The 14151-nt window shown below is 53.9% G+C and overlaps 1 protein-coding gene across 5 annotated transcripts in view; it reads right to left on the bottom strand.

Annotated features, from left to right (window-relative positions):
- ACSL6 (acyl-CoA synthetase long chain family member 6) overlaps window positions 1–11004 on the bottom strand; it is a 59091-nt gene extending 48087 nt beyond the window's left edge. For 2 of the 5 annotated variants that reach the window (XM_082725668.1, XM_082725665.1), the window contains exon 1: window positions 10495–11004. In XM_082725668.1, coding sequence (XP_082581794.1) covers window positions 10495–10543 — 49 coding nt within the window. In that variant the 5' untranslated portion in view covers window positions 10544–11004. Of the gene's footprint in view, window positions 1–1002; window positions 1138–9658; window positions 9773–10494 lie in introns of those variants that run through there. The other 3 variants (XM_082725666.1, XM_082725664.1, XM_082725667.1) reach the window with 3 other exon arrangements.
- Between the last annotated feature and the right edge of the window lie 3147 nt (window positions 11005–14151).

Here is a 14151-nt window from a genome sequence, read left to right as displayed (position 1 = left end):
CTCCTCAGCAGCAGGGCGGTCCCACGCCACGGTCCAGGGCTCTGGGTCCAGGGCTCTGAGCTCGTTCCTAAGGGACTACCGGCACAACCAGTCTGGAGCCCACAGACCTTGCAACACTTCCCTGAGGTTGATGCGGTCTTCACGGCTCAGCCCACCACCCTGGAGCTGGAGCCGCCCAGAGGAGCGTTTCCTGCTTCAGCTGCCCTCTCCTGGAATTTGATAGGAGCCTATCTAGGCCCCCAGGCCACAGCCTCCTCCAATCCACCCCGAGGAAGCTTTAATATACACAAATGCCTGAGGACCCACCTTCTGCTCTCAAAGCTCCTATCTCTTCCTTCTGGCAGGACCCTTACTTTCCTCTAGACATCTTCAGAGAGGTTTTAAAAATAAGACAAAATCTCTGTTTAATGCTTCCTGGGACGGCTTCTGGAGCAGGAAATTCAGCAGCCACAACCCAGGTCCTGGCTGATGGACCCCCCCGCCCCCCACCGCCCCTGGGTGCCGGGGACGAAGAGCCCGGCAGTAGTTCTGTCCCAGTAAGGGTGTGACCCAGCCACTAGGGTAAGAAAAGCAGGGATCTCACCACCACACCTGTATGACTCTGACAGGCAGACACCCAAACCCAGCAGCCTACCCTTGGCCCACTCTCCACCCCGTGCGCACAGATACTCATGCTTGGCTCTATCATGCGCGAGAGGCTTTATTTCCATCTTCCTCTTGGGTTTTAATTAGTCACAGAACCACAGACAATTGGGGCAGAGATGGGGCCCAGGGCCTCCCCGACGGGGGACCTGCCAGGTGAGAGCTGCCGCACATCCCCGAGAGGCTGGGACGCAGGTTGCTGGGTTACACAGTGACTCACCTGCCAAGCTTCCCCAAGAAGCCTGATTCTAGCTCTGAAGGTTCAGTTAAGCCTCTTCAGTGTGGGAAAGCCCACCTCTGGCAGGCTGGGCCTGAGAGCAGCATGGGGCCGGCCACCCCTGCCAACAGGCCCCGACTCACCTTGATCATGTCTCCCTTTAGCAATTCATTTAGCATCCAGGAAGCTGCCTTCACTGCCCTCCTCTCCCTGCGCCCTCCTCTCACCACGCCAGCACCTCGAAAGAATCCCACTCACCCAAAGCCCGGGTCAGGGAACATGGGCCCACATTCCTGACGATAACACCGGGAAGCCAGGCTCAAACGACACTTTCGGGAACTTAAAAAATACAAACAACCTTGAGGACAGAGGAGCAAAGAGAAACAGAGTGTCTTTCACAAGCTGGGAGATAAATGTTGTCCTCACCATGAATCGGGCCCAACTAAAAATTCCGAGCAAAAAGGGGCATCAGAGGCTCAAACTGGCAGTAGGCCCTTTGGCAATATTTGCAGAGCACAATAACCGGGGCCGACGGTGTGGGTGAGCCTGAGTCTCACTGTCCTCCCTAACATACCAAGCCCCCCAGGACAGCAGGCAGAATTCAGGGATGCCACTGAGGGCCATGAGCACCACAAGACCAGAGGGACACCCCCTGGCCAGACCCAACTGTGCAGGAAGCCAAATCCTGTCACTGCAACACGATCCTTTCCCTTCCCAGCCAGTCCGCATTATGACTGCCCGTTTCCTAGCCTCAGGAGCTGTGATCCATTTCCGTCACCTGCCCAAACTGAGGACATACTGAGAACCTAGCAGGTTCCAGCTCAAGGGACCAGAGGCTGCTCCTGGCAGGGCCAGGGTCTCAGAGTCCCCTGCGGTGGCTGTGGCACAGGATGCGACCTTCTCCAGGAGGGTCCTGCTAAGACAAAGTTGTGGTCGCTGAGGTGGGGGGATTCTCTCACTGGCACCCAGCTCAGGAAAAAATGCACAAAAGAGGAACCTGGGTCACATTCTTAGTCAGGGACAGGAAGCAAGGAGGGACTCAGGAGCAGATGGGAAGCAGTGTTCTGAGAAGTGGACTGGGGGACGGAAGTGGGTTGGTAAGTCGCAGGGAGACACTGTAAGATGTGGAGGGTCCCAGGAAAGAGGCAGGAGTCTGGCTGCATTGAGAAAAGGGGTAGGAAGCCGAGGCTGGGAGGCCAGTAAGTAGCTGCAGAAGAGAAAAGATCATTGTGGTACTGTCTACATCGTGGTACTGTCTCGCCTTCGGTGTCACAGCCAGGAGCTGACAGAACCCAACAGCTCCTAATAGCCCCAGGGTTTTAAGATGCCCAAGTGCCCCCAGGCAAGCTGTGCCCCAGCTCACTGATGAAGGGGCTGCTGCCACAGCCATGAGCTACCCAGTCTCTGTCCCGGCTGTTCCAAGGGTCGCTGGGTTTGTCACAGAAGAGACTGAGCAAGGAAGAAAGTTGTTTTTTTTTTTTTTTTTTGCCTTCAGTTAGAGGTAAATTTTCTGGAAAATTTGATAAATAGTTTAACTTCCTGGCTCCCCCATACTTTGACAATGTTCCTCCTCTGAATGCCACAAAAGTAACAAATCCGAGTTCCACTCAGTTCAGCCGAAGGCTCTGCCTGCTGGTGGGACCCGGTCACCTCCCAAACCATCCCTCTGGAGGCCAGGGGCACGGTCTCTCACTGCCCTCCGGTCTCTCACTGCCCTCCGGTTGCCTGGTCCTGCTCTCTGCCAGCAGGGGCCCTTGGCGTCCTCAGGGTTAATGCCAGGCTCTAGCAGCCCAGCCCTCAGCTGGGCAGGGAGCATTGAGAACTCGGGCCTCTTTTTCAAGGCCAGGATGAATGGGGAATATGCAAATACCCACCTCCCGAGGAGTGCAGGGGAGGGCCTGCTGCTGTATCTTTCCACTCTGGGCCTGTCACATGAAAGGGTTTGTATTCCTGCTGCTGGCTCTGGCGCCAGACTGGGGCTGTTCTCACCAGAAAACAAAAATCTCTTTCAGACCCAAGCAAAACGAGGCCCTGGCTGGCTGGGGGAAGGCTGTTGGACGTTGTTCACACTGACCCACCGAGAGCACCCATCCCTTAGATTCCTATTAAACCCACCACCTTTCCAGAGGGAGCCGAAGGCCTCTGGGGTCTCTGAGGAAAGCCCTGTGTCAGGTCTGGTGGGTGACACCAAGGAGTGGGACTAGTTCATTTGGAGGCCCCAGGGGTTTGTCCCTTGCAGACATAGAAATGGCTGGCTCTCAGGTCACCACCTTTTATGCAGGGGGAAATGCTGGTAATTCTCAGGGTGTTGACAGTTAAACATGCAGAAAGAAAAGGAAAGAGAAATGACAGTAAACAAAAGACCCTGCAGTGCACAGTGAGGACTTTTGAAGAATGGAGGCCATGGGCATCCTCCGCCTGCCTCGCCCGAGGCCACTGGCACAGGAGCCCTCCAGCTGGGGCCAGGGCTTCTGGTAACCTAAGGCCCGTTGTGCAAGATCACAAGCTTCTGGGACACTCCAGGGCTTGGATTCCATCCTCCACAGAGGCCCCATGACAAGGTCAGACTTTACTTTTGTTCAGACTTCCAGAGGCCAATGCTACTTTTCTGACATCCCTAAGGGCCACCTAAGCCTATCTCCACAGTACAAATCTTGCACTCTAAGTGAGGGTGCTCCTCAGACTCCCATGAGCAGGAGACAGTGACACAGGGAGCCCTCAAATATACACATGGGTGAGCCTGAGGAACAATCTAGAACAAAACCACTTAAACTGATTAGAAACCAAGAGGAGGCCTAGAGGACGCTCTGTAGATTCCCTGCGATCTGAGGGAAACTGCCCTGGTCAGCTTCTCAGCCCAACGAAGATGCCCTTCCTGGATGAGTGTCCACTACTGCTTGCCCCACGGGTCTTCCTTCTAGAGGCTGGGGCCACATAGTATACCCACGGAGCCAAGAAGCCAGGCATGTCTGTGAGTGTTCAGAGAGCAGCCCTGGGAGGGACAGGAGGCAGCAGGGGAAGAGGAGGAGGAGGAGGAGGAGGAGGAAAAAGGACACTTCAATACAGATGGAAAGGGTGCTTCCCGGGTCACAATCTTCCCTGATATCTGACCTGGGCAAGAAGGTTGGGGACATAAATACCCCATCTCCCACCAGCCCACTGGCCAGAAGAAGGCCCACCCTCCCCTTCTCTCCACCATTCCAGGCAGAGCCAGGCTTGTGGAGAGAGCCTGCAGGCAGGAAGGGGGGCTAAGTGTGGGAGTTGACGATGTCCCCTACAGAGAACCACATCCAACACATCTGCTGGAAGGGAATATCACCGTTAACACTGAAGTCTGCCAGAAGTAAGCAAGGTCCTGGGCTTTAAGTGGTTTCATGCACACCCCAGTTTCCAAACTTCAGGGGTCACTGCAGGCCTGGATGGGTCCCAATGAGTCTCCCATCTCCATGCTGGTAATTGCCTTCCTCTCGCTGGCCTCTGGAGGCTTGCCATCCAGCCTTTGGCCAACCTCCCTGTCCAAGCTCACTGAACAGGCCCTTATTCCATCTTGCCACTCAGTCTCAGCTCCAACAACCCTCCCCCTCCTCTGATTGTCCTTGCTATGCAGGTTTGCTGTCCAATCTCTAACTGACCTCACTGTCCGTCCCAGTGACTCTTCTACCTACTTGACATGATTTGCAGTCACTTGGTCTATAGCCAAGGCTGGGCCAGGGGTTGCTGGTCAGGAGCCAGACTGGAGACACTTAGCCCCCACAACAATCTGCACACTAGAGGGAGACACAGGGCTTTGTAGCAGGGCTAAGTTCTGCCTGGTTCCTTGGGATCCACCTGCCAAGCTATTGGTCCAGGCAGGTGCAGTGTTCTGGGAACAGGGCAGGGTTGCTGGTGATGGTTAGTGGCCTTGGGCCCAGAGCAGCCCTTCTGACCTGGGCCTGCCTGTTCCCTCTCTCCTTCCTCTAATAGCCATCAATTGCTGGGTCTCTTCCTGACTCCCAACAGGTCTCATTCCGGATTTGCTTCTCCCAGGCTCTAAAGATGGAGATGCTGATTATTCCCTCACTAGCACCATCCTGGCCTGGCTTCCTGCTCTAAAGTCCCCAGGAGACAGCTGTCTTAGAACATAGGACTGAATGGGCAGAGAGGAAATCAGAAGCGAGCTTCCCCCAGTTCTCCACGGACACTGACATCCAAATGCCTGGACTAGCTGTCTGAAGAAGAAAGATGTCTCCAGGCAAAGCAGGGGAGTAGGCACCCATGGGACTTCTTGGGATTTGATGTCTTTCACGTTCTGAGATTACAGGCTGGGCCTCAGAACTGAACACTCAGCTTGATCCAGAATTTATACCGACCCATTTCCCAGCTTGCCACTTCTGCCTGTCACAGAATCAGATGATCAAGATCAAGCCTGCATGAATCAGAAGCCGTAAAAAGGAACCAGGTCTGGGAATGACTCCACCCACCATGAGCTCCCAGAGCAGCAAAACAATGGTGGGAGATGTGCCTGGGCATCCTGAAGGATACCCCAAAGTAGTATCCCTGAGGCCTAATGGGTGACTAGTGAGGACACTGGCCAGGCAAAGGCAGGAAATGGGGCCAGCACTAGGGCCTGCTTGCTCTCTGCTCTGCTTGGCCAGAGCTCCCAGCCTACTGGAGCTCTAAGGAGACAAAAGAACCTTGCCCTCAGAGAAGAATATATTCTCTACCAAACCAATCACTTGCAGCTAGGGATTAGATTGACCTACCCACCCGCCTACTTCCTCCCTTCCTTCCTTCCTTCCACAAATACTTTTGGAGCACCTCCTTCTGTTCTGGGTTAACACTAAGGGTTCTCCCAGAAAGGCTGAGCTGTCCTGCCTGAAGTGAGTTCACACCTGCTCCACCCCCCCCCCCCACACTGCTTCTACTACACTATCATCACCCCACCCCCATCCCGAGGTGGGCATGGAGACTGGCACCTAGTAGGAGCACAAATTCTGTTATTAACTAACTGATGTGTGGTAAGAAAACAGCCAATAAAACACATCATTATTAAAATAAACTATTCTCACAGAATTCTTTCTATCCTTCATTAAGGTAACCAACACTGGTACATGCTCTCCCTGGCCCCAGAGTGGCTCACAGAGGAGACACTCTGGCCTTGCCCTCCAGGAGATCATAATGTATGAGGCCAAAGACTGCAGGTCAGTGGAACAGGTGCCCCTAGGCGATGCACACGGCATGTGAAATGCAGGGTAGTGTCACCGTGGGCACTCACATGACCAGCTTGGGCTATGTTTCTCTGACGCTGCCACTACATACACAGAACAAAGCCCAGTGCCTGGGCTGGTACCCCAGAGCCTGCAGACCCCCAACCCTCGTGACCTCACTGGCCAAGGAGAGTTTGTCCCTAGATTTCCTTCACTCCTATGGCCTTCCTTGTCTTTCCTCATACTGGTCCTTCTGCCAGGAATGCCTTATTTCCCTAATTCCCTCTCTGCAGGTCAGAACCCTGTCCCTGCTTTGAGGAAGGCCTAGCTCGAGTTAACATTTAAGGGGACCCTTCTATGTGCTGGCCCTGCTCTTGACAGTTGATGCCAGTCCTCTCTTTAAACCCTCCTCCTTCCAAGGACGGCTCCCTTGCTTATGCCCACCACAGAGCCTGCTGGAGGGCTCAGGTCCTGGCTGCTCACACCTGGTGGTCCCTCCCTGGACTACAAATCTGAGAGGATGCTCTGGCTCCCAGTTCTTAGGAGTTGCTTCCCCTCTGAACCTCCCTGAGTCTCACTGACTCACCTGTTAAATGGGGATAACAGCACTACAGCGCTGTGGGAAAGATTACATGAGAAGCTAGGGAATTACAGAGCACGGTGCTTGATACATGGTAGGTGCTCAGGGAAACAGCAGTCAAATCAGTACATTTGCAACAACACTTCCTCCCACCCCCATAAAAACAACCCTCCTCCCACAGTACTTCACTGAATGGATATTTGAGTGCTTACTACATACCAGGCTAATTACATGGCTAATGACAAAGTGCAGTCTATGTTAGACAAATGCCTATAAATATTGCCTCCTTTTGCAAACAAGCCTGAGCCTCCTGCTTCCTTATCCTGCTTGCTACGTGTATGGGACAGCCCTGGGTCCCATCTGGGCCTGTAGCCAAGCTAAAGTCAGGCTTCTGAAGGTCAACCTAAGAGCCCTTACCTTCACGTGGGACAGAAAACCAGGCAGAGAACAGAATGGCCAGGTTCTGACGCCCTCTGGTGTCAGTATGCTGTCACTGGCCGGATCCTTGTATCTTACCACACGCTGGGCCAGCTGAGGTCCGAACTTTCCCGCAGGGCAGCGCACTGTGTGCAAATCACAATTTTCTTTTGTGAGGCATACCCTCAGCTGTTCTTTCTGGAGCTCCACAATCTGTAAGGACCCCAAGTGCCTACTTGGGACCCCTGTAATGGCTCCAGATCTCACACTCCTCCTCCACCCTAATGGAAGCCTGGAATCAGGTGAAGATCTGATAGGGCTGAACTCCGTAAGATGTGCACATCTGCACCTGCCCCAGACACTTACAGCCAGATGGCTGCCACAGCTGTCTCTGCCACCTGGGCCAACCCCATTCCCCAGGGTCACAGCTTGGGCCTCCTACTTTCCCCTTCCAGGAGCCCAGAAGTGACCTGAGCCGCCATCTAATCTTATCTGAAACATGAACAGCCTCTGTGTGCTCTACCAGCCTCCCCCTGTTGGCTCAGCCTGGCCACTGCAGCCTGGTCTCTGCCACCTAAAAAAACCTTTCCTCCAGAATCCCCTCCTCCCACAACCAAGGCTCCTGGGCACAAGACCATAAAGACCCACTCCCCCACAGTTCTTCTTGCACCCCTTGGCTGGCCTGACTCTCTCTACCCAGTTTGGCCTCTCTGCCTCTGACAAACATCCCTGTTTGCTGCAGAAGCCTATTAAGATGCCACCAGTGGTCAGGTATGTGGTTGAGCAGAATGGACCTTGTCCAAGGGCATGGGGCTGCAGCAACCTAGAAGGAAGGATGCCCTTTCAGAAATTCACCTCTCCGAGGGGTGTCTCTTTCTACTTTGCCCAAGGGTGCCATATGGCCAGGCGGAAGTGCCCATCCATTGCTTCCACAGTCCTCTGAGTGCTCACCGCACAGAGACCAACCATGTTTTCCTGGGGCCAGGTGCAGCATCTGACTCAGGCTGGATCTATTTTATTTGTTTCCTCATTTACTGCTTAACACACAGCTGCGATATGGGCTGGCCTGGGACTCAGAGATGGCCTTCTCTGTGGGGAAGACAACAGATGCATCTCTGGTTCTCCTAGGGTTCAGAGCAAGTGGCTGCCTCCCCTAGACAGACAGTTCTTCCTCCAGGGGGGCTTCCTCTTACCCTTCACATCATCCTCTCCCTGCAGTCCTCTGAAGGCAACCCTTGTCTCCTTAGGGCCAGAATGGGTGGCAAAAGTACATAACCTTACTAAAGAGTGACATCACCTTGAGGGTCATCTCCTGTGTCTAGCTGCGCCAAAGGTATCTGACAGCTGCCCAGGGACCCTGGGGATTACAAGGCCAAATGTGTGGTCAATCTTAGCTTAGGAGTTCTCTCTCTCCCCAGAGAAAGGCTGGGGTCCAGGCAAAGTCCCAAGCAAGGTGGGCAGAGAATCTGGGAGCCCCTACAGGTGCAGGGAGTATTCCATCCAATGCCTGCTGCTCAGTCTCTTACTCTAATATAAAGTGTGGCATCTTTGAGAAATTTCCTATTTGCACTGAGCAGCTTGCCCTGTACAGAAGCAGCTGCCACCTGTGCCAAGAATCTTCCTCCCTGACCTCCAAGGCCTCTGTACAGTCCCTCAGTGAGGCAGTTTTCCCATTCAAGGAGGCATGTGACCACTTTGGGAAATGCTCCATAATGAAGCAGACAGAGGTCCAGTTTGAGTCAGTGCCCGCTGAACCCCAATTTCAGACCAAGTACCCAAAACTATGCTGAACCCCAATTTCAGACCAAGTACCCAATCCTATGAGAAGCTTTTTCTCAAAGGTTGCTGATTACTCCTGGCACATGTGGCTCTGTGGTCCCCAGACCTCTCCCTATGTTTGCAGACCAAGGTTCTAGAGAGTTGCCCTTGGATCCACCACTGGGTGAGGGCCTACTAAGGATAGAGCAAAGGGTCCTGGCACTAGGGAAAGGCTCTGAGACCATCTCCCTTACCTGTGACCCCAGCTCTAGCCCAGACCTTGCCTGTTAGATGAGCATATCAGGCCCAGAATGGCCCTGCACAGCCTGTCCTCAGACACTGGCAGACAGAAGGAGCTTAGGGAGCTGAAGGGATTAGAGAGGCCTCACTCACTCCCCAGCTCAGGGGAAGTATCCCTGTGGCCCAACTCAGGGCAATGGGGTTAGCGGGGGTGGTGATTACCTGGCCCCCCAACCCTCAAGGTTCAAGCCTTGATACCACCAAGCATTTAGCAACGATTGCTCACTTGAAACCTCACATCAAATCCCACTCTGCCAGATATTACCCATGTGACATTGAGCAAGTCAATTAACCTCTGAACCTCAGTGAGAAAGGGAAGGCACCACCAAACTCCTAGTATTTGTTGTGAATTTTAAATAATACATGTAAAACTGCAGGTAAGCTTTTCAAAAGGGTTGGCTTCCCCTTCTTTGGCTCAAAAAGAACCTTATTACCTCCTCTGATGCTGTAGTCTGCATGTGAAATAATAATATTTATTATTTACATTAACATTCAAAGAGTATTTGCTCTGGACTAGGTCCCTTTCAAGGCCAGTTTAAGGTTCCAAACTTCACATACCTTATCAGGCTTAAATCTGCAAATGGGCAGCCGGAAGTGGAGACCCTGTAGTGGTATTATACCCTGGAGGAACACGAGGCTCTCAGAGGGGACTGGCTGGTGCAGGCAGCAGAACTGGTGGATGAACGGGCCTGTGGTGAGACCCCAGGTGTGTGTGTGGTGGGGAAGGAGGAGGGAGGAGTGCTGGGCAGGAATTCAGAGCGGGTCCTCACAGCCTTTTAAAAGAATGCAGGGGCGAGGAGCTGACTCCTATAAGAGGGGGAGGGGAGAAGGCTGGGAGCAGTGGGGACACAAGCACTGGCCAGAACTGAGGAGTCAGGTGAACACCCTTCTACAGAAATCTTGCGAAGATTTCTGGCTCAAGGGTGGGCAGTGAGGGGTCTTGAGGAGACCCCTGCCCAGGATCAGGAAGCCCAGGACAGTGCTGGTTACGTCTCCCACCTGCAGTAAAACGTCGGGGACCAACACCCTAGGTTTCTAGGATACAGGGGATGGACAAGGGTGCACCGCATCTGTCCCTTGGGTGACGGGTGGTGCTCGCTATAAGGGGAGAGGGTGCTAGAACTGGAATGATGTTGTTGTGCGGTCCTGAGAGCAAGGCCCCTCATGTCCACACACCTAGCTGCTTCTCAAACCGGAGCCAGAGCCCGCCAGAATTTGGGAGGTTGGGGGAACGAGCTGGGAGGCCAGGGTTGGGGGGAAGAGGCTTGAAGGGATCGCTCAGCAGCGGGGACGGGGGGTGGGAGTGGGGGGGCGGGCCGCACTTCCACCCGGGGCCAAGACCCTATAGCGCGCTGGGGATGGGCGTCTGGGAAGAGGACAGAATGGGGACTTACCCGCGAACAGCCAGAGGGATCCCCCGGAGACGAGGAAGAAGGTCAGCATGTCGGTAAGCGGGGCCCGGCCTGGCCCCGCACGGCCTCCCTGGCCCGCAGCCCCGCAGCCCCAGCAGTCGCCGCGCCGCCGCCGCCGCCGCCGGGTATTTTTAGCCCCCGCCCCCCGGCTCCGCAGCGCCCCCCCTCTCCGCGCCGCAGCGGAGTCCTGGCAGGAGGGGGAGGGCGCGGCGCGCGCTCCGCACCTGAGCCCCCTGCCAGCCCCGCAGCCTGCGGAGTTCGGGGCGCCTCCAGCGCTCCAAGCCGCGTCGGAACCGCCGAGACCGGGCGGGGGAGGGGCCGGCCGCAGGGCCAACCAGCCTTCTGCGCCCCCGCCCCCAACGTCAGGACCAGGCGTTCTGGGAAAACGGGCAGGAGAGGGGCGCACGGGAGAAGAGCGCGGGACCGTGACGCCGCGCCCACCCCACTGCTGCGCGACCCTTACCCCGCGTGATTGCTGGGCAGGCTCTGGTGGCAGAGGGGTTGCAGTCACCTGTTCTAAGAGGCACACGTACCTGTGGGCCAATTTCCGCTAACGCGGACGCCCCCTAGGACCCAAGTTTGCAGATACCAGGAGCCTCTGAGTGCCAAGTCCGCAAGCCAGTGAGGAGAGGTGGTGTGTCTGTATAGGCTCTGGCGAAGGGATTAGGAGGCCAGATTAGTGCCCAGATTCCCTGGGGACCCCCAGACCTCAGATCTCCCCTTCTGGGAAGGTTGGATCTGAGGCCATCAAGGTCACAGGAGGCTCCATGTAGTCACAGCCTGCCACATGGGGTCACAGGAAGTCACATGGAATCACAGGTGTATCTTGAGGACACAGGCGATCATGGTCTTCATACATAGCTATTTGTGGCACAGGAGGCCTCAAGAAGCCCCTCATAGCTACAGTGAATGTCTATATGGCCACCCACAGGCGCGTATGGCCACAATATTGGCAGAGGGGTTGGACAAGTTCTGTTTCAGTGTCTGGGATGGAGGGAGAAACCCCAGTTGTACATTCTTCCAAAAGAATAAGTGTAGAATAAATGTAGATATCCTGCTGGGTCCTACACTTACACCTGGATTTCAAGGTCACCTCCTCCCAACACTCTTGCCTGTTCTCAAATATGCCTGTCCTACCAGGTATCCAGCACCGAGGACAGCGCTCAAGCAGCCCAACCCAGAACACATTAAGAAAAGGGTAGGACACCAGAGGTTAGAGGTCAAGTGGCATACAGTGGAAGAGCCAGAGGTTTCTTCAGACTCACCAGTGACCACCTGCCCTATGTGCACATGTGCTCAACAACTTAGCATTTAGGGTATGAGTTTGTGCAGCAGCCTCTGCCTGTAGTACTAGTATACGGCATATGTATGCCCAGCCCCAAACATATACACCCTGTAGGTGTAAATGTGCAGATGTGTGCCTCTGAGACACTTCCCATGTTTACAATAGGACCTTCCACCTTCTTTCCCACCTCAGGATCTGGACTCTGGGAGAAATGCTCCTGCTGGAACCCAGGCACAGCCTGGCAGGGACTTTAATGGAATCTCTCATGCTCCAGGCTTGGAAGGCTCCAAAAGGGTGTCACATGTCTGTCAGAATACCTCCCCCACCAAACTCCCTCTGGCAGCAGATTAACTGAAGACTTACTGGTGCCCAAAGGAGACCCGGGGGAACCAGAAGGCTGGGTAGAAAGAAGGTATCTCTCCAGATCAGATTAGTCTATAGAGATGGGCAGGCAATTTCTCCACAGGACAGGGGGGGCAACAAAGAATTTCTTTGTGGAACAGAGAGCCCAGAAGCCATGCTACTAGCCTCAGGTCCAGCTTTCCTCTACAGCAGTCAGGTGCAGATATGCTCCAGGCCCTTCCGTGGCTCCTGGCAGCCTCCTCTCCAGAGTGATGTCATGGGACACATTTAGCCTGGCCTCCTGCAGGATGTCGCATCCAGTTACTCTCCCTACAGATGTCTCTGCTACTTGTGAATAATCTGATTCGAAAAGATGAGCTGGAGCAGTGACAGATTACAGCTTAACTGAGTATTTTTCTGTCTTCTTTGAGAGTGGCTTGCCTCCCCCTACTCCCTGAGGGGTGGGGATTGGAAGACTATGGGCCTAGCTGTGGAATCATGGGCCAGGTAGCTTTCCACTTTAGGCCTGTTCCTACCACTGGCTATAGGGACTTGTTATTTTCTGTCCTTGGTTCCAGAGGTCTCTTTCCCCTTCTGTGGGTGTCCATCTATGGACCTTCTGTGGGCCTCAACAATTGTGACTCTGAGGCATCCAGACTGCATGGGACCCAGCAGGAGGGGACCCAGGACCCAGAGATACTTAGTCGAGGCTGGAGGGCCCTTGGACTTCTCTCTTAATCAGCAAGGTCAGCCACAGTAGTGGCCAGCTCTTTTCACATCCATCTCCTCCCAGCTCAGCACCTCTGAGAGAGCAGGCAGGTAGGATCCTGATCATGTTTTCAGACTGTGACACAGGATCTGGTTCAGAGAATGCAGAGATTATTTCCTTCAACAGAGTAGGAGACCAGTGTTTAAGGAGCAGAACATCTGCCTTAGGTCATATGGCAGACTCCCCTTCATTCATTCATTCACTCATTCAACTAATGTTCATTAACACATGTTTTGGCCCCCTGATTGGAACCAAGGAGGGGAAAAAGGCAAATAGGAAACAGCAGTAATGAACAGTTCAGGTGGTGAGTGTGAAGACAAACATTTGGTCCTGGCCTCACCCAGGCAAGACATCCTGAAGGAGGAAATATTCTAGTGGGGCCTTAAAACTTGCCAGGCATCAAAGTGGGGTACCACTCCCAGTCCTGGCTACAGTTCTGCCATGCTGTGCAGCCTTGGGCAAGCTTTTGTCCCTCTCTGTGTCTATTGGTACAAGGAGGGGCTAAATCAAGGTTTCTGAGCATCAGGATTAACTGGCCATGACTCTGCTGCCTCTTTATCATCACAGATGGACATCCTCTGGTCTTTGAGGCCCAGTGTCCAACACTCTGTGTCCAGCCTGACCATGGCCCTAAAAGCCAGACAAGGATGGGCTCAGCCACTCTGGGCTCAGGTTTTCCTGAAGTTAGATAGAATCCAGAGAAGTCTCTTTTATAGGCTCCTAGGCAGGAAGGGGGTGGATAAGTGACTTAGACCATGCCAGTGAGATACACCCTCGTAAACCTTTGATTCAAAATCCATCAATAAGCAAGAGGAAGTCGTATGTGTGGTCTCCATCTTACTGGCACAGGCTGGGGGCAAAAACAATGTATAAAGGATGTTTTGTGGAGTTGTTCCTAGAAGCTGAGAACTGACCCTTTTTCTTGAGCCTTTCCACAAATTCTGTGAGCTACTTAACATTCTTTAATGTGCTCCTTTTCTGCTTAAAATAGTCAATATGGATTTTATTGCTTGCAGTCAAGAATTCAGACTGACTTACTCACTGTCCCACTGCTAAAGGTCTTTCTAGCCCTTACAGCGTGACGCGCCCACACCCACATCCTTGCATCCATGAGGAAATGGAAGCTCTAGCTGGTGGACCTGTGGGAGCTGAGCCCCGTTTTTGTTTCTCTCCACTTTGACAACCACAAATATGAAGAGCTGAGCCAGAACCTGAAACCCTATCCAGAGCGAAGGCTGGGAAT

The sequence above is a fragment of the Mustela nivalis genome (assembly GCF_964662115.1).
Source record: "Mustela nivalis genome assembly, chromosome: 3".
NCBI classification, from domain to species: Eukaryota; Metazoa; Chordata; class Mammalia; order Carnivora; family Mustelidae; genus Mustela; species Mustela nivalis.
Note: the sequence above shows the minus strand (reverse complement) of the source record. Positions and strands in the feature narration are given on the sequence as shown.